Consider the following 21,235-nt stretch of genomic DNA (forward strand, 5'->3'; position numbering starts at 1 on the left):
GAAACCAGAATTTTACTGTTTTGCTTTATAATGTTAATAACAGAGGTTGCCTAGTAAGGTTGATTTCAAGAAGGTTTCACTGTATTTAATGAGAAATCGCACCTGTGGAATCTGACACCTAAATGAGAAGTTTAAACAATCTTTTGAATACTTTCAAATGCTAATTTTAATTTCTCAGCTCTTCATAAAAGAGAAACAAGAAAAGCTTGTGAAACCAAGAAAACTCTTTTTAAGCATGTTGTATCTTTCAGTATGTTTTTATAGGCTTTCATTTGAGATGTAATAACTTTAAACCTCTTTATGAAACAGAATGAATGACCACAAAAAAGAAAAGAAAGTAGCATTTGTGATAACTGCCTTGTAAGTAACAATACATCTGCAGTCTTCTTTTTCTGTGAAACTTCAGAAAATTTTCTTCAATTCTTAAATATGGGAAGTGTTACTTATTTAACAAGTGATAGCAATACTTACAGGGTACGTATTAAACTTCTGTTTTTGAAAAAAAATCCAATTTTGCTTGTTTGGAGAAATGTAACTACCAATTACAAGTGTAATTTGGTATAAATGTTTCTGCTAAGAAGGAAGTACTTGAACAGGTAGCATGAGAAACTTTTCAGTTTTAAGGGAAGGGCTGTAATAGTGAATTTGTGGCAAAATCTTGTGCTGGTAACAGCTGGTATGTATTCATAACAACCTTTACATCCCTCCTCCCACCATTTCTGGTTTTGTGTTAATCTGCTACCAAATCAGAAAGGTAAACATACTTCTCCGTCTATTGCTTGTACTGTGGTTTTGCTTGTTCTTCAGACTTCAGTTAGCCGATTTTTGTCCATAAACCAGGTATTTCTTAGCTAGAACACTTCTCTGGGACCGGTACGTCTGAGTTGCCCTAATTTTGACCAGCGTCATGGGTGTCTGACTGTGGTAGGGAAGCGATAAAGGCAGGCTATATAGCTATACTGACCTCTGTTCCTTTGTAAGAGTTGTTAAAATTCTTTGGTCAGAATTGATGGAAAATGTTACTACTGTTCTTGCTTTAACAGTGTTATGGCCATTTTTATCATGGATAAAGAGAATTTTCAAGTGGATGGTTTTTTCTTCTTGCCTTTTGTGTGGAAAAATAAAGGCTTTCAGCTTTGAAACATTAAGACTTTGTGGGCCTAGTGATGACTCAGGATCAAATGAAATCTCAACTGTTTTCGGGGGGAGAGCTATATTTTTCGCATGGTTCAAAGAATTGATATCTATAACTTCAGTATGTTATGGTTCTGATAAAGGAGGGGTTTTAGATTTAACACAGCTGCTTTTCATCAGTTGTAGAGAGACATAAGCAACCATACCCTGAAATTTTCACAGGCATCCTTTATAACCAGCGAAGACTAGACTTGGTGTTTCTGATACGTGAGGGGGGAAATAAACAGTAAAAACTCATGGCCATTTTTAAGGTTTCTTTATATATTATAAAATATAATGAAGTCATTATTTTACTGAAAATATTATGGAAAAAGAATGTAATGCTCATTCATACCGTAGGGCTTACTAAAAGTTAAGTGGCCATATTGAAGTGTTCTTATTAAAGGAGAAAAATCCTGCAAACATTCAGAATATGCAATATTTTATCTTTTAATGCATGTGTTATCTTTCTTGTCTTACTGACGGAATCAGGCCTGTGTTTTCTTGCATTTCTTTCTAAATCATATCTAAACCAGCCCTGGGTTTTTGAGGGCAGAAGTTGTGTTTTTTCTGGGTTATCACATTCCTGTTTAGAAATGTTTGAACTGCCAAAAAGAAACAGCGTCATACATTATCAGCATCTCTTTTGTGCTGTGTACACATAGCCCACTCAGGTTTCATATGTATGTTTCTCCTCTTTGTAGAGAACTGGTGGGAGCAATGCTGTTCTTTACCTCAGTCCGAGATGATCATGCTTTGGCAGCTGAACAAATCTGTAATCTCAACTGGTCATTTGAAAATTAAATTAGGCAATATGTACTTAGAAAATCTTCAGGAATCTAACAGGAGAATGAATGAACAAGCCATTAGTTCTTAAATCTCAAAGCCATCATTTTTTCTTCTTCCCTGTATTGCTACCAAAATGGTAATACCTTGCCATGTTCTATCTGTAGAGATTTTTTTAACTGTGAAGAAAGATTAAACGATTCTTTTGAGCTTTGAAAATGGGTGTATTGGTTAAAAGAGGAAAAAAAAAAAAAAAAAAGTCATTACCTTCCGGGCTGGCGGTTAAAAATTTCGGGAAATGCATCAAGTTTTCTTAGAATTAGTGTCAATACCTGCTTATTCTGGAGTTAAGATAGCATGGCATACACGGAGCATTGGGGTTGCTGATATTATGGAACCTGGGGGGTGTGGTGTAGACAGATTCAGATAGCTCTGCACAAAATCAGCCCAGCGCTGTTTTGGTGCTGAGCTGGGGCTAGGTTCAGACAGGCTGGACCTGCAGAATGAATCAGATGCATCAGAGCAGGCCTTCCCAGGGATGATTTTTTGTGGTGGTGGTGGTTTTTGTTTTGGGTATGATTGGTTGTGTTTTTTCTGGTAATGGATTGTGACCTAGACTTCAGTGTTAGTTCTGCGGTGTTTACTGGCTTGTTACCCTTTCTGCACAAATGACTAAACTAATGCTCCACCCGTATGGGTGCAGTACCATGATGCTAAACTGTCATCTCCCCGAAACCGGCTTTTGCCTTGTTACTCTTCAGTGCTGGCCTGGTGCCTGCTTGCATAGCTGCCCTTTGTTGCAGCGCAAAGGTGGGGAACTGATGGCAGCCTGAATTCCCCCCTTGGCTTTCTCTGCTCCGCTTTCAACAAAGGGGCAGAGCAGACTGCTGTGTTCGTGAGGCCGGTGAGAGTCAGTGGGTCTCAAACGAGGGCATGAACTGCACGAAGGCAGAAAAGGGAGGAAAGCAAAATGTAACCCAGCACTCACAATGCTACTTTATACTGAAGCCTCCACCATGAGAAGAGGTTGTCTAGAGATAGGTAGACAGAGAGAGATAGAGATGCTTTCTAGTGTTTTCACTATCTTGTGTTAGACGTCCATGTGTCTAATGAAAACCATTAAACTCTGAGGGAGCAAGCTTGGAGGTCTCTGCATCTTTGGCACAGGTAGTCTGCCAACCGTATAATCTATTCATGTATATTGGAGAATTTGAATTTATATACCTGTTGCAGTTTCAAGGGCTTTGAGTTTTGACCTCATTTTGACTCTCTTCCTCCTGGAATGTTACCATTTCTTCAGAAATACAGCCACCTTCCAGACTTCCTACTGAAGCAGGTGTGCCTTTCATCTTCAACCCAAATCATAAGCTGGTTCTCTACTTTCACTGCTCCTGTCTTCCGTAGTTTTTTCAGATATTTGGTAAACTTGGACTCAGATTGAGAGAATCTTTGACTGTATTTCTCTATATCTATTTTACTTAGATGCAAGTGATGCAGGACCTTTTTTTTTTTTTTTTTTACTGCCTCCTGCTTTCCTTCCTCCCCTCCACCTCAAAATATGTCATTTCCTGAAAGATGTGTAAGGTCTAACTAAATTTCAAAGTCAACTATCTCGAAAAAACAGACTTCATTTTTAAAATTAACTTTCTTTAGTTGTTGAGGGGTTTTTACTTTGCAATTTTAAATGCTTCTAAATTACTTTCTGCTAGTAAACTCCTGAATTTGACAGATGCATTACTATAAAGGTTCCTTAACTTTTAAGAAAAGCTGTATTTTAGAAAAAGCATAGTACAGGGAAAGCAAAGTAGGTTAGAGAGTTATATGGAGATATGCTGCTCTATTTTCATGTATATAAACAGAGCATAATCAGAGGCAAAGAAGGTATTAAAATATCCAGGCTATCTATACTTTGAGCAGAGAACTGGAGGATGGGTAAAATTGTCAGGAGTCCTTTTCCCTTTGACTTAACAAAGGGAAAAGTAACTGTAAGTTACTGTAACAAGCCCTGCTACAGTCAACTGTAAGTTGACTGTAACAAGCCCTGCTACTCTATTCCTACATAACCTGTGGATTATGTGTTTCAAAAATGAATTACACATTTTTGTTTAACAGTCATCAGAGCTTTCTTTTTAGCTTAAGTGACAATACCTACTGAGATCACCTGCTTTTAGGCTACACAGAAGGCTTAAATTTGGTAGGATGTATGCATTTTCGTATTTGAGTAAAGGAAAGAAAGTAGCCCATCTTGATGATTTTCTTCCCGTGAACCTTTTCCAGATAAATTGATGACCTAGAAGTGAATGGAGGTGGTGTTAAGGAAACAGTGTACTTAAAGTGAAACTTCTGTTTCGTGAGTACGTTTAACAAGTGAAAAGAATGTTGGTAAGGTATGGCTCCCATGTGTATATTAAAAGAAAACGGGGGGAAAGGCGTTTTTGGATCTGATAGATAATCTGAAGAGTGAAATGCTGCTTTGTCATACAGTTGTCAAAATGTCCTGTTAACCTGCAAAACTTAAGCAATATGCTTTTATTTCTTTATCTTCAGAACACTACTTTGCTATAAAAACTAATAGATAAGTTACAGCATAAAAGTAAATGTGTTAATTACACTGATCTCAAACCTCACTGTACAGTATTAGGGGAGGGATCTCCGCTTTTTACTTGGGTTGCATCCGTAGCTCAATTTATAGTGTGGCTTGTGAATTAATATTTTTTTAAACTAGACTTTACAGCTAACTATACATAAGGAAGTTTCTCCTAATTGTTCTCTGGTTGTAAACACCGCTGTTGGAAATTTGTTATAGTGCATATAGGCAGGCAGAGTTGAATTGATTTAATTCATTTACATGATAATAGTACTACAAAGGGAGTGACAGACCTAGGTAGCCAACCTTGAGGCCCATACCACTGTACTTGACTATTATTAGTACTTGAGCTAGTTAGCATGATGTTTACTTTTGCAGTGATTCCATGTCTTATTTAGCATGGACAGGCCAAGTAAAGCCTGTTTGTTTTTTACTTTCAAATTTTACAATCTCTACTGCTTTCCTGTGGTATTATATAGTAACATGCCAGCTGAATGCGAATTTGGAGGGTATGTAAGATTAACAGGCACATCATGCGGTGGAGATATTTCAGGTAATGACTGTTGTGTAATTACAAGGCAAAATTATGACTACTTCAGATATGTACATTCATGTTGAATGTTGTTACTTTGCTGTCTGTGATGTGAAGAATATTTCCACGTATTTCTGTAGCTAGCTTGTGTCACTTACATTAAGTCAAAACAGTTCCTAAGGTCCTATCTCTCCATATCTGATAGTTACTCGTGCCTGAAGATAGTCTGAAAAGACTAGTAAATTTGTGTGCCCTCTTCAGTCGTGGATTTGTATTACATACCATGATCTGTCAAAATGCTGAAGTAACCTAAGTGTTTAATAGCAGCAATATTTTAACTGTGGGTGGTGGCAATGTGTAAAATAGAAAAGAAAAAAAATCTTATGTTTTAATGTTGCCATACCAGTATTTCAAACTGTGTTCTCAAAAAGGCTGGCACTGGACTGTAGTAGTCACATATGTGTGAGTCTTCCTGGAATCCTTGATAATCGTAATTATCTGTGTTTTTATTGTACAAGAAAAAGAACAATGAGTTTAGATGGCCTAAAGTCATTTAGAGACAGGTCTTCAAATAACTGAGAAGTTAGAGTAACCAGCTGTAAATACTGTTTCTGAATAGCATGGTACAGTTAGTTTCGAGATGTTTAAAATATTTATCTTTCATCAACAAAGCTGTTTCATGCTTGAGGCATACCGCACAAAATTTAACTTTTTATAAAATTGGTTAAAATTGCTCACCAGTCAGCAGAACTATGTGTGCATGTAGAGTCTTCGTTTTCTTGGAAACAATGTGGAAGTAGAATTGATACTAAATTTTGAGAAGACTCCTTTCTGGCTGTAGCAGTTAAACGCAGTTGGTGGGAGCAGTTAATAGACTGGAGGGCAGATCTGCCATTCAGAGGGACGGTGACAAGCTGGAGCAGTAGGCAAGCAGGAACCTCCCAGAGCTCACAGATGCAAGTGCAAAGTCCTGTACCAGGGACAGGAAAAAACCCATACGGGCTAGGGACTGACTGGGAAGCAGCTTTGTGAAAGTGGGTAATGGTGAACAACAAGCTGAATGAAAAGTCTGTTGTGTGGTGTTGCAGAAATGAAGATTAACCAGGGAGCTGTTTTAGCCCTTGTGCCCCCCAGAATATAGCCAGATGGTGAGTAATTCTTCCCCTTGGCTCATCACTTGTAAAGCTGCACTAAGAATGCTGTGTCCTCTTTGGGACCCCAGGACAAAAGAAATGCAGGCAAACAGAAAAGAGTCCAGCAGAGTGCTGCTAGGATGATTAGGGGCTGGAGCATATGCTGTATTAGAAGAGAGTGGGGGAACTGCCTTGTTTAGCCTGAAGACGAGGAGGCTGAAGATGGATCTAATAGCCACTTTCCACTACCTAAGAGGAAGGCTTCTAGTGCAGATGAAGTCAGACTCCTCTCAGACGTGCCTCCATTGGCAGTGGAGTTGGGCAATTACAAAAGAAAATGGTTACAAGTTGCAGCAGGAGGAAGTCTGATGGGATATTAGGGCGGGGGGAGTGAAAGTGGTTGAGTGGAAACCAGTGGAGACGGTCAAAACTTGACTGGGCAAGGCCTTGAGCAAACTCATTTAACTTGTGTAGACAGCTTTTTTTGGGGGGGCAGGAGCTTTGATTCCAAAGCTTGCCCTCCAAAGGCACTTCCAATCTAAAGTTTTTCTATGGTGCTGATACATCAGTTGGGGAGTCTTTGGTCTCTTAGTTAATGCTGTGGTTGGTTCTGCCCAAGTACATCTAGCTGTGCATCATTTCTATGGTTCATATGGTTATTAGACAGTGGTGAACCACTGAGAATAGACAACACTTTTGTATTGTTTTTCAAACTCAAGGGTGGGACACATTTTTATGCAAGCTGCAAATTGGTATTGCTTGCAGAGAGCTAGAGATACAATTAAATTCCAAGCATTTTTTTATTTTATTTATATAACTAGGTGGCTTTAAGAAGAAACCATGAATAGTCCAGACAAAAAATGGTGTGTATATGCTACCCTAATGGCTACACCTGTTTCTTCACTTTTTTGACTTTCTAAAAAGATATTGGAAGATAAAAGCCATGAATTACCATTTCCTTTTTGAATGTAAACAAGCTTTCCCTCGTTTTTGCATTAATTCTTTCTGTTATTGAAGTGCTCTCCACAGTCTTCTTGAAATATACCCAATTCTGGAGTCAGTGCTCTGGTAGCAGTTGCATCAGTGTCAAATACAGAAACAAAGTATTTCCTTATTATTAACGTATTTCTGTTGATAAGTTTAAAGATTAGGGTGGATCTTTTTAGTTCTTTTGCCCACTGTTCTACAGTGGGAACTCCATTTTAACTGGCCATATGCTGTGACCACTGTGTCTTATTGCAAGTTACTTGTAGATATTATTTCTTATTCTGTGATAATTGGCCATATTCTTTGTGTATGCTGATTTAAAGCTATGCTGCATTGAAGTGCATATGTTGATTGCAAGCACTTCAGCAGTGCCCTTTACCCTCTGTGACCCATCCTGGTTACCATTTTCATAGAGTCAGGTGGGTGGAAGAGACACATCTAACATCAAGATCCATGAGAAATTTCAAGTTGTTTGAAGCGTGACAGCACTTGAGTTTCAGAGAATGACTATAAGATGCCGGCACGATGAAACTGATTTTTCTGGTTGTCTGAAGAACATTGCCCCCAGGTCTCAGCCTAAGAAAGAGGCCCAGCCTTGAAAATTTCAGCCTGGACTAATCCTTAGTTAAAACTGCATAATATTAAAAAGTTCAGCAGTTACTGTCTATTAACAACAAGCTATGACTGGAGTTACTAACAACTTTTTAATGTAGCAGTTATAAATCTGGATTAATTTCAGTGATTGCTAAAGGATCTCCAGTCTTGCTTAATGGAGGAAACGACAATTCTCCAAGTGTTTCCCTCTAACAGTCTTTTTTAAAGCTGTTTTAAAGGACGCTTTAAAAGCATGAACAATTTCAGTGATAGATTTCTGAACATTAAATGCATAATGTGGCACGCTCTAGTTGTTAATTTATGTTTGAGGTTTAATTTGTTGCTTAATTTGTGTTCTGAGATTATTGTTATGGATGACATTAAGTCCTTGTAATTTTGCCAACTCTTACTATTTCTACATATGCAAATACGTATTTTCAAAGCTGTCTTTAGATTCTGTGCATCTCTGTAGTATTGAAGGCTAATAATGCCTGTCTGGTATTTGGGCATACAGTGACTGCGTTTCTAATAAATGAATATTTATAAATGTGACTTAGCTGATAGATTTTTCAACTGGATCTCTCCTCCATTTGGTTATTAACTTTCTGATCTTTGACATAAAAACTTTTCTCCCTGTATTTTATATTTCACTTCAGGCAAAGTTATATAGCAACCATCCTCTCTTGTTCAAGAAGTATGATTAGTAGAGTCATTTGAAACTTTTATACTGTCACTAATCTCACTTCTGTTTAAATCTTACTGCCATTAATTTAAATATTGTTATTCAGATATGAACATCTGCCTTTTGCAAGTACTGTTTTTTGCTAATACAGAAACTCTTTAACACATCAGTCAAGCACTTTCTTAAAAACAGATGGATTGTGGAAAACAAAAATAATCAGATTTGACTGTTACGGGAGTTTAGATATCATGTAGACTGCATAAGCTCTTCACGAGGGAGGGAGATGAGTGTGTGAAGTGCTTTTGCTGATAGGTAGAGAACTCTTCTTTGTTTACTGGCTTAATGAAAACTCTGTTTTGTTTTGATTGTCAAACTTCCGGCCAGCACCTTCTGTCTTTAAGTCCTGTCTAGCCAAAGCACTAATTAGTTCTTATAGCTCATCATAGCATTAATAGCTTCCTTAAGTCTGTTTTGCATAAATAGGAGGTACGGACACACAAAAATGGGAGAACGATGAATTCTTTAGCTTGTATTTTCAAGGGGATTGGGGGGGGTGTGGTGTTGGGCAGTGTTGGATTTTTCATTTGTTTGGTTTTTTAAGCTTTGAGTCTTAAGGGTTCTGTGAAAGCAGTTATTTTTTTATTTTGTATTTTGGAGCTTTAGGATTCTGGCATTCAGCCAATGCTCCTGATGCTAATAAAAGCTTTTACCAGGTTGTATATATCAGTATGCAAACTGGATAAAGCCTTTTTCTGCTGCTTGCTTTAAAAATTTGTGTTAATTTTCTTACACCCAACTCAGTTTCCTGTAGTAAAAATATTGTATCCATGGAAAGATGTTTGGAGGAGAGCAGTATGCGATTATGAGGATGAATTAGCTTAGATGTCTTCAGACAGTGCTGTACACATGGTGGAGATGTGTCTTTAAGATGTCTGACTCCATTATGTCTAGCTAATTTACTGGAAAGTTTTTCATTCCCCGGGATGTCAGGTGGATTGACAGAACATACTTGATTACAAAATGCAACAAGTTTGTCATTCAGCTGTTGCAGATTTATTGCTGTTATATTTAGACACTACAGAAACTATTAGAAATTTAAACATCTTGATAAAACAGTAGATTGTCTTGAGCATTGTCTGAGTGTTCAGAGAATAATCTGAGAGGTATAAATTTGTAAGTTTACCTGCCTTAAGTAAGATTACCTGCATGATTTCTGGGAGGTGAGGAAGCTGGAATGAAGAATAGAAGTGAGTTAACTGTACATTACCACTGTTTAACTTTTTTTGTCCTTCAAAGAGTCGCTTGTTTGCCATATATGTCACAAGGGACAATATACTTAAGTTCCTACCATAAGTCTGTTAGTTGTTCAGAATTTCTTGTTCTTCTGATCCATAAGACACGTTGCTCATCTCTATTGAATTTTGAAGACAGTAAGCTGTTTACCCAACTTTCTTAGCTACTGTAATATGAGCATTAAACAAGTAAATGAAATTAATGTTTGTTTTATTTTTGTTCAGGTAGGATGTCTCCAAATACGTAGATTCCTTATTTAAGAGTCTGCTGAAGCTCTCTACCTTAAGTAGGTCTTGATTGTTTTGTTTTGTCTATCACGGGGTAAGCAGTTTTATCAACTGAGTTTATAGTCAGAAGTGGTAACTGAAGAGTAATCGATTAATGCCTACTGTTGGATGCCTGTCCACACAATCTGTAGTGAAAGCTGTAAGCCATTCTCAACGCTGTCTCCAAGGATGACGGAAGTATGCTAAATCTTCACTTTCCCACTGACAGAGTTCATGAGGAGGATGCAGTCATTCTTTGTGTCAGACATTGTAGGAGTAAACCTCTGGCTCCGTAGGCTGTGGTTCCCAAATGCAGGCTTGCTTAGGTACAGTCAGCTCCAGGGTCATCACGGCCACCTGCTGAGCTTCCCAGCCGGTGAGCTATGGGGTAGCACCCTGCTATGGGGTAGCACCCTGCGTCCAGGCAGCTCCTCATCTCGGGTGGTGCTGACTGCAGCTCAGGTAAGTGCTTGTCGAGAGGCCCTTGCTGCTAATCAGGAAACAAGGGTGTGGAAGTACTTTGAGATAAGTATCAGGAAATGCTCCGACAGAATACCTGGCAGGAGTTCGTTTATGGTTTCTTGGAAATTCCTGCCTTGTGTCACATTCAGTCAGGAAAAGCAACGTGTTATAAACCCTGCAATATGTATTAACTATGTCTTTTAGCACACTGACAGGCATCTGTGCTATACGCTGGAGTGACGCAAATCTCAGACTCTTTTAATTTTCTGCAATTGCTTTAATTTTTATCAGCAGTTTTGGAAGCGGGAAGAACCTTTGTTCCACAAATAGATTTCTGAATTTTACCTTGCTTCAGGGGGGCTGAATTCTGTAACGGTTGTACCGCCAGACTTCTTGAGACTCGGCTGAACATTGTGCCGAGGAGGAAAAATTGGAGACTGTGTGTTCCTTCTGAACACACAGACACAGTCCGCTGTGTTTGGTGTCTTGGAGAGTTAGGGCCTATAAGGAAATTTATCCCTTGCTCTTCCCCTTCTAAAGCTGCCTTCTCCAGTAAGGCTCGCAGCAGCTTTATTCATCTTAGCTCTTCATGTTCCTTTCTGTCACTTTTGGTATTGGTTGTTTGCTTGATTTGAATAATTGATTTGCACGTGTAAAAGCCTTTACTGCTCTAGACCTATACTGTCCTTAATAAATTTTAAGTGCTATAAACTATTCAGTTCTTGTGATGTCTGAACAGGATGAAATGGTGTGCTGCCTCGGGCTACTTTACCAAACCTAGTGTCGTGGTTTAACCTCAGCCGGCAACTGAGCACCACACAGCTGCTCACTTACTCCCCCTCCCCCCCCTGGCCAGTGGGATGGGGGAGAGAATCGGTGATAGAATATACAAAGCAAGTGATGCACAATGCAGTTGCTCACCACCTGCCGACTGATGCCCAGCCAGTCCCCAAGCAGTGGCCCCCCCGGCCAGCTTTCCCCAGTTTATGTACTGAGCATGACGTCACATGGTATGGAATGTCCCTTTGGCCAGTTGGGGTCAGCTGTCCTGGCTGTGCCCCCTCCCAGCTTCTTGTGCACCTCCAGCCTTCTCAGTCGGTAGAGCATGGGAAGCTGAAAAGTCCTTGACTAGTGTAAGCACTACCTAGCAACAACTAAAACATCGGTGTGTTATCAACATTGTTCTCATCCTAAATCCAAAACACAGCACTGTACCAGCTACTAGGAAGAAAATTAACCCTATCCCAGCTGAAACTAGGACACCTAGTTACTTGGATAATATTAACAAAAATGTGTTTCAAACATAAACTTTTATTTTCAGGTTGTGTCATGAATCTGGCAGTATATTTTCTGATTATATCATACATTGTTGCGGATTATTTTAAGATTTACATACCGAAATGTAAACCCCTCAAGAAGTTTTTCTACTGCTTTAGTTTCCCTATGCTTTACACCTATTGTTCATCTATAGTTAAGAACAATTAGGTGTTTTTAACAAACTGTGAGACAGTGTGGACCAATAGCAGCAGGGAGTGGAGAAACAGGCACTGTTAATTGAGGTAATGAAATCCATAATTTGTGGCCCAGTGTTTCCCTAACAGTGGGAGATATGAGATGAATTCAAGTTGCTTTCCCTTTCAGTTCGGTAAGTTGCCATATCACTGTTTTCAAAGGAGAATGCAGATGACTTACCTTTGGCTTCAGGCTAAATAGGGAAGAGAAATGTGGGGAAAATAAATTCATATAGGTCAAACTTCTGTAAGAAAAGTTTGCATGTTGTTCCAGTTGTGTCTCATTTACCTCTTTTAGCTGAAAAAGAATATATGTTATTAGTATTAACAAAATCTAATTTTACCTTCACAGATAAATTTGAGCAGTTTTGGGCAATAAATCGAAAACTCATGGAGTATCCTCCAGAAGATAATGGATTTCGATACATCCCATTTAGAATTTATCAGGTAGGAGACAATGAAATAAAACCACTTTTACTAAATGCTTCCACTGAGGTGTCACATATCATAATCTGTTTCAGAATTATACGTTCCCTTTTCTAACATGGTAAAACTTTGTATGCTCATCTTTGCTGGACCCTTGAGTTGTATGAATTAGCAAAGACAAAATAGAATTTATTTATAGTATAATAAGTAATAATAGTATTTATTCTAATGGTTAATTACCATTTGTCATGTTGTAGGTGTGTAATACTTGAGGATGTGCTAAGGCTGGTATAGATTATGTTTGTTTGCTTTAGTTGTTGGTTTTTTAAAAAAAAAAAGCTAATTCTGTCATTAAAAATAACTGCCAACTATGAAGACTGCTTTGGATGCAAAATGCCCTCTGAAAGGTCTAAGTCAAACATTCCAGGAGTAACACTTTTCCCTCGCCCACTGTGTAGGCTTCTTTGCTTGTTGGCATTATAAGGTGAAAATAATGGCATAGATGTTGCATCTAGTTCTTACCTTTGTCTTCTAATTGTATACTTTACAATCCAAAACTAGCTTTGAATATTTTTGCTGTTTTAATACACCAATGCTCCATTTTTCTCAGCAGTTTCTTTGGAGACATATTCCTTGGAATCCTTAAAATTTTTCGATGTCCATGTAGTTTTTATAGCATTAAGGTCACGATGAAGTTTGGAATTAAGTATGGTTAAAAGCTTATGCAGAATTCTTGTAGCCTCTCCGTAAATGAAACAGTTCTGCTCCGTTTCATCTTTGAAACGTTTTCATATGTTTACATTTAAGTTTTGCACCTGTAACTATCAGAAGTCCTTTATTCATAGTACTGAATAGTCTGATAGTACTTTATAACAGGTTTTAATGACCATACAAAGCTATACAATCTTGCAATGGGACTGAAGTAACTTTTAATGTTAGATATAAGACATTTACTGTCATAGTGAAACCTTAGATTGAGAACGGAAGTCAGTTATTTTGTCAGAGATCATAGCAGATGCAAGGTTTGTGTAAGTATCAAAAAGTATGTATCAGGAAAAGTAGTTCGCTCACAGCATTTTGTTTGGTTGGTAACTAAGTTGTTTGTTCTCAGATAGGTGGTTTTGGGTTTTTTTTAAGTCTTTTCATAGAAATCATGTAAATGGGTTTGCGAAATGGAGGTTTTGCCGTCTAAATAAGGTACAGACCTTTAAGCCATGAGGGAAATTTTCTATGATAGTACATGATTTCATGCTAGTAAAGCTTTAAAAAAAAAAAATCTAATTCAGTAATATCTATCCCTTTAGCCAGTGGTACTTATCTTGATTCTCATTATCTTTTCAACTGGAAACCCTTACTTGCTATAGTTTAAACCCAAAATATCTAACTAAGAATAGAAGACCAAACACAAATAAAGATCATGCTGAGACAGCTTTGAGAAGGTTGGTGTATATTATTTTCAGTAATGCTGCTCTTAATATTTCTAAATATTTTCAGTAATGTTCCTCTTTTTAAAAAAAGTGGATGCAGGTGTTTCGAGCTTTTTTGTTTGGTTTGTTGGTTTTGTGTACTGATTACTGCTCATCATAAAAGTCTATGTATTTAAAGGAATTTTCAGAAAGTGTTAGGAAGGGTGAGATTATAATTTGATTCCAAGCAAGGACTTAATTCCTGTAGTTTTAACATAATTTATAGTACTTAGTGACAGGCTTGCATATGCTGAAGTAACTGATTCAGAAGTATTCTTAAGAAGTATTTAACCCCCATGCCGATTGCATTTAATTTCCATTAGTGCTGGTAGAAGTCAGCTCTGCATTCCAATTGGTTGCTTGCATATCCCTACATAAATACCTGAAAGCCAGTTTAGCCTGGGTTTGTATTACAGTGGAGGTTTATTCCCTATGTGTTTTCACATAGTGTTTTTGTAGATACTTACGGATATACAGGTGGATGGCAGGAAATTACTAGGCATTGCCTTCAGTGGGGAGAGTTCCTCCTCTTAGTCTCCATCCCTTCCATTACCCCAAAATTATTAGAAGGAAATTCTGTGAAGGGAACTGCCTAGATTGTGTTTTGGCAGTATGAGGTGGATGAATTTGTTTTCCTTCAAAGAAATATACTAGATTATGATATCAACTAAGAAAAATCAGTCTTAGCAACGATTAAATGTGACTGGGAAAAATTGCTGCGGAAAAAATGCATGCAATAAAGTGATCTGACATGCTTTTCACTGAAGGCCTGATATTTTCAAAACTCAAAGGCTCTTTCAATTGTAAAGCTTGTCTATTAAAATACATTTCTAAAGAATAATATGAATCATACCTCATGTGGTATCCAAATCTGATGGTGTGTGGGGGAGAAAGAGATGGCAAAAATACAAACGTCGTACTTGGGTAAGTCAGAACTAAACTAACCACAAGTAATTTTAAAAGCCCTTGTCCAGCATCTCTTCTTTTAAGTGTAGCAGCTAAGATTGGACCAGAATCCTGGCATCTACTGTAGAAGATGAAGAAGGAGACTGAGTACCACTAAGGATCAACTCATTTACAATTTTAAAAGTTAGCTAAGAGATCTTGGATATTTTATTACCAGCTGTCATAGTCTAAACTGTGTTGTATGGAACTTGCACCAGATGAACCTTTGACATAGGTGGAAACTTTTTCTACCAGAGATGGTTTAAAAGTAGTGATTGTATTTTTGTGACACTTTTACTTACACACATCCAAAAAAAAAAAAGTGCCCCACTTCATCACTTCAGAGGTGACGTCTGCAGTTGACAGTTGCATGAAAACCTTTTTGCCTTTTTGTCTGATAGTACTGTTGAATAGAGTACTTTTTTCACTTGTTCTTTAATAGCAAGAGAAAAAATAATAGTAATGTTTTGAGTATATTATGCATTTAAGAGTATGGCTTTTCTTGTATAGTACTAGAGCTAGTTTGGCTTGAGGACTTTTTCCCCATGTTTACAAGACCAGCTGGTTTTGCACTTTGTAATTGAACAAACTATATGGCTGATAGATGGCAGGAAGTTTTCATCAGTCTTTGGCTCCAGGCACTGTGACGGAGCATGTTAGTCAGGCACCGGAGAGGAGTCTCTACGTGCTGATAGAGGCTACCCTGATGAACTACTGTCTTACGCTGCAGATGGGAGCACTCTGAGTCTCAGTTGTTGTGCACTTAGTTTGCACTTATCCCTGAGTTTTGGTATGTTGTTCTCTCCCCGTGTCATGCTCACTCACTTGCTCTTGCTTGCTCTCTCCCTGTCAAGCTTCCTCCTTTCCTCTGGAGTCTGCCCTATGAGTATATAGGATTTAAAGTTGTAAATAGCATTTCATTCTTGAGAATAAAATTACAAAAGTATGTGAAGGAAAATTCATTAAAACTATTCATGACAAGTTCTGAGCTTTTCTAGAGTCGCACTTGGCTTAAGGCAGGCTGGCTGTTGTGTTTGCCAGCACAAAAGGGGATGATCTGTGATTGTTTGTTTACTTTTTCCTTTATTTGGGTACTGGGACATGCCGTGGTACTAGAATGAGCATTTCCTTTGCCTCTATTTTCTAAGGGTTTTGATTAGATTATTAATTTTATTACCTAATTACATAGTAGGCTTTCGCTTTGTACAGGTTTTTCCTATCATAAGTCCCTTAAGATGTTGTGATTAAATTGTACAGTCACAAATTGTTATGATGTTTATCTGCCTTAGTAACGTGAGTGAAATTCTTCATACTTAATAATACTTCGGTTAAATCCAGCACTTTGCTCTTTCTGTCAAAGTTGCAATACTGAGATGTCTAAATAGATTAAAATGTCTACCATGACCTGTCCCGTAAAAATAGCAAGGTGGGAGCGGGAAATGAAATATATTAAGACATTATTAATATCTGGCTCAATAAATGAATCAGAAGCCCAAGCATGGCCCTTCCCCAAGCAATGGAAGACTGTTTTATTCGTGTTTCCACATTAATTGGCAGAGCTCAGATAATTAATTACAAAACCATTACAAGTATGCAAGTCAGCATCACAATTTGGCCCATGTTGTGACAACTACTCAAGAACTGATCAAAACAGATTGTTTGGAAAGATACTGGGTCCACCTGTAAAGTTTTCAAGTATAATGAATCCATCCTTTTATGCTAGTAGGTTATTAAATTTTTTTTTGTTTTGGGTGAAAAGCCTCCATTGCATTTCAAGGCTGAATTTGTCTGACTTCAACTCCAGTTTCTAGATTTTGTTTTGCCTTACACCACTTTAAATTAGTCATCTGACTTTCTAACCTCCAAGTTCACTTACGGAGTGATTTCAGCAGCTTCAGTTTTCTTTGGTAAGCTGAATCAGTTGAGCTCTTTAAGCCTCTTGTCATGAGGCTTGCTTACCAGTGCTGAAGTTGTTTTTTCAGTCATCTTTTCAACCACTACCTGATATTTTGATAATCCTCAAGGTTAGTATTAAAGTTAGGGAGACATAGAGGCCAAAAGTAAAGTTTATTTCTATAGGATTTTAGATCAAAAATACTTCAAGCACTGGTGAGATAGAGGTACAGTTAGCTGCTACTTGAAACTGCAAATCTGAAAATTTTTATGAAAGAAGTTGAAATGCAATGACTCGTCGAGCAAAAGAACTAGAAAATGTAAGTGCTGTCGACCTGAAGAGGGCAACACAACACAGCAAGTTTCAGCGTCTTGTTGGCTAGTGCAAAATGCTCTTGAATAGACCTGTGTGTAATACATTATTTAACTTTTTTCTTATTTATTAAAAATGACATTTTCATAAAGGACCTGCAGAAAATAGATCAATTTATTTCTTAAAAACTTCCTTTTACAAAGAAGAAGTTTGAGTGAATAGGAAAATAAATTGAAATGATGGTTGATTTGCGTAACAGAGCTGTGCTCAGCTGAATTTCTGTGCTGAAAAGAAAAAACCGGACTCTGATTCATTATCAATTGAGTACACAGAATTACTTACTCTAATAACTGATGGTTCAGCACTGAAGAAACACTAGCACATTTTAACCAGTTTTAAATTACTTCAAAATCAAAGCTCTGTGAATGAGAAAGTTTAAAAGCTTTGGTAGGCAAATATTTTTCCTAGTGCCTCGTTATTGGAAAAAAAAAAACAACCACCCTTCTAGCAAGTATTGCATATGGGCAGCGTGATCCATAAGTTGCTATGAATACTTGTTTTCTGAACTTGATTGCTTAGTTCTGTGCTGAAAGTAATAGCAATTTGACAAGTTGTCACCTTGAGTTGAAGGTCACTGTCACCACAGTTGAGGTTCCATAATGGCACAAGCTTTTCTGGTCCATCTATGTGCAAAGTGAAATGGGCGAGCTCAAACCAATACTGTTAATGATGACTTTTTTACCTGTTTTGTATTAAGGAATGTCCATGCAGTTCTTCGAAAAGAGTTAAGGAACCCATGTGCAAGATCAGCCTTGTGCCTTTAAGAATCTCAGTACAGGATGGGGGCTGTCAATCAGAGTTTAAAAGAAAAATTCTGAGATTATAAACTGTATTTGTTGTCAGAGATGTGACTAAAGTTCACATAAATATGCCCAAGTTATCTGTAAAACTGTCAATCTACCTAGTTCAAAGCTATTGTAAAAGTTGCATAGTGCTCAGGGAAGGAGGTGCAGAAGAGATGGGGCTATAAAACCTGGATTTGGGTAGCTTCTCTGAGCCACGGTTGAACTGTTACCGAGCTGGATAGTTTTAAGCTAGCTCAGGCTTGTCAGCAGGAGCTAGAGTAATCCTTCTGAGTTGAATGTAGATGTAGTTTGTATACAAAGAATAAAAGTAGTTTTGCTTGTATGAAAAATAGTTGGTTGAGGTTCTGAACTACATTGTAACTAGTTTAAAACAATTTAGGGATATGCTAGATACATGCATATTGGGGGAAACTGGGTAGTATTTTGTTTCAAATCCTTTTTTAGCTTATCAGATACTCTTAGATCTTAGAAGAATCTAGGTGTCTCAAAAACCAGTAGCATCTCAGTAGTTAATAAATTATCTTTGTGTAAACAGTTATATAGCGGTCTTTTTGTTAGCAAAAGATCAGTCAAAATACATTTTGAGTTATGATGAAATAATGAACACTTCTGGTGGGAGGGAAAAAAAAAAATTGTCTATTCCTAATTTGAAAATGCTTTAATCTTTCCAAATATCTTATGCACTCCCTAATCACAAATTGGTCGTTACTTTTTTAGCAGATTATTTTTGTATAAAACTCTAATTTATCATCTTTTATCTGAATTGTCTTACGATAATGAACTTGGATATAAATAAGTTGATGTAAATGTTCAGGGTACAAATTTGAATTTAAACCATGAGGTTTGAATTCTTGTGGCTCTATTTCCCTAAACTGTTTTATTAAGGTAGTACTCTTGTTTATTTATATATCATCCTAAATTTGTTATGAAAGTTAATATATGCATGCAATTAAAAAAAAAATTACACTTTTCACCTCAACCTTGAGTGTTAATTCTTAAGAATATGAATATGTTGAGAGGCTGGGATGAAGACAATGAATGAAGCAGTAATTCAGTTGAATTAGGTCTGTGTAGAGTTACTGTTAGATCTTGTAACTTAAATGCAGTGCTCTTTAGTATATTGCTGCCTTTCTTTTGATCATTAAAGCTGATCACTTTACTTCTCTGTTTCACTTAGTTTAGTCAACACAAACTGATTTGCCACTTTCACTACATACTTCATTATGTGGTCAGGTTCTTATTTTGTAGCAAGAGGGATTTTTGCTACCTGAAACTTGCAATCCGGAGCTGTATTCCTCTGAGATTGGCTCTTGTACTCTGACGTAATGGCAAAAAAACCCACCCAGTTGGTGAACTGCTTTGCATTCAGAAAAAGGGGAAAAGCAGATACGGAATTTTTTCTTCAGAGGGATGAAGAATGTCATCTCCGAGGGTTTTTCTGTGGCTGTGCAGCATATGCAGTGCCTATTGCTTAGGAATTAAACTAGAACAAAGCCTAGCCTATAATGGTGATGCAAAAAGTTAACTCTGCATAGCTAAAAGTCACAGCAGTACCTGTTTTGATTGTCAATATCAGTATGCCATCTTACTTTTCCTTTACTTATTTTTAAGTAAAATAGGTAAATAAAGCAGGTTAACTTTTGCACAGAATTGAGGATTAGAAAATACAGAAAGTGTTCAGGTTTTTTGGAAAGTACCAAGACTTCTATTTGCACTTCCCAGAAGACTGAAAGCACACTGTACACAGGTAAATGTGGAATGGAACAAACCTATGAGGAAGTGGGATAAGACACCATACTCTAGGAATACATTATGAATTAACAGACATAAATTTCTGAAATTTTGCTATCGTTGACTATAAGAGTTTCTTCTAGTTAATCATTATTGTAGAAAACTAAGGAGAATTATTGGTTTTAATGCTTTTAAGTAGATTGAAAGTGTTGTATGAAGTGCTGTACTAGTCATTGCTCTTAAACAAACAATGTAGTGTTTGCTTTTGTGGATGTAAATCCATTTCTAAAGTTGTTTGCTTCATAGGTAGGCAGTACTTAATTGCTTGCTTTTATGTGAGGCTTAGGTCTGCATATGCACATCAGACACTGCAGCTGTGAAAAGCACTATTGATTTGTTGTCACTGACTCTTCAGATACCTTGATATTTTACCAATTTATGAATCCTTTTCTGGGAAGGAAACTTAATACTTCAAGGCCATGCTTATATTGTAGATGTCTTTGTCTTCTCAGAGCTCGACAAAACTGTCTCTTGGAACTGTTTCTTCTATTTAGTCTCTGTTATTTCTGGCCTTATGCATGTTGCCTGCTATCTGTTCTGTGTGTTATCACTCTTTTGAGTGCTGACTTTCTTCTCCTTCTAGGATCTGTACAATTCACCTGAAGTTAAATAATGCAAATTCAGTTGTTCAGAGAATATAGGGCTACTTTCCCTGCACAAGCAAATTTAACAGATCATTTGAAAGACCAGGCTACATCCAGAATGTGGTTCAGCCATGCTTGTTAGGTATTTTGACGTGAAAATGGTTGTGAATGGTACTTCTGCAGCTTTTGGTATGGAACTGGTAATGGAATTTCTGGCAATATATACTCTTGCTAAAAATGACCCACAAGGTATAACAGGACATTTGCTTTGGATAATGTTTGTTCCAGGTTGTCCTAAAAACCTTTGATTTTTGGTACATTCTGCCTGTAGATTTCAATGCCCAGAACTCTTATCTGTTTTTCTTAGACCCTTCTTGTAAAGCAGCTGGATCATTACCACCTTTCAAACCTTTGTTCCCTTTTTCTTGCAACACAGATACCGGGTAGCTTTCATAGTATTACGGATGTACTCTTTTCCCGTCAGAAATGTTGTAGTGCAGATGGCACCCAATAAAATGCCTATTTAGAGAAGCAGTTTGAGTTTTTAGATTGTTGTGAAGCAAAATTGCTGCCTCTAGGTAAGGTATCTTCACTGTATTTTGGATTACAGCATGTACCCCTTTAATTCTAGAGGTTTTTAGCCCTTTCTGGGAAAGGTCACTTAGTTGGATATATCTGCTATATATCTGCAGATGAAGAGTTTTTCAGGGTTTTTCATTTACTTAGTTACTGATAGGCTTCTTAGAGATCTTGATTTTTCTCTCCTTCCTCTTCTGTGAGAGATCTTTTTCCTCTGTGGGAATCTGTTGAATGAATGAGTCTGTTCTTAGTGTCTTTATGTTACTATTATCTATTATTAAAGCTCCAAGCAATTCTTTAAACCAAAAGGGCTGGACTATACAAGCTTTTGTAGATGGTCCATCTTATATCACTACTTATAAGAAC

The 21,235-nt window shown here is 37.4% G+C and overlaps 1 protein-coding gene across 3 annotated transcripts in view; it reads left to right on the plus strand.

The window, feature by feature from the left end:
* ATG5 (autophagy related 5) overlaps nt 1–21,235 on the plus strand; it is an 86,656-nt gene that overhangs the window by 26,446 nt on the left and 38,975 nt on the right. For all 3 annotated transcript variants that reach the window (XM_009327924.1, XM_009327922.1, XM_009327925.1), the window contains exon 5: nt 12,359–12,453. In XM_009327924.1, the coding sequence (XP_009326199.1) occupies nt 12,359–12,453 (95 nt within the window). The remainder of the gene's footprint in view (nt 1–12,358; nt 12,454–21,235) is intronic.

Source organism: Pygoscelis adeliae, unplaced genomic scaffold (assembly GCF_000699105.1).
Source record: "Pygoscelis adeliae isolate BGI_AS28 unplaced genomic scaffold, ASM69910v1 Scaffold76, whole genome shotgun sequence".
NCBI classification, from domain to species: Eukaryota; Metazoa; Chordata; class Aves; order Sphenisciformes; family Spheniscidae; genus Pygoscelis; species Pygoscelis adeliae.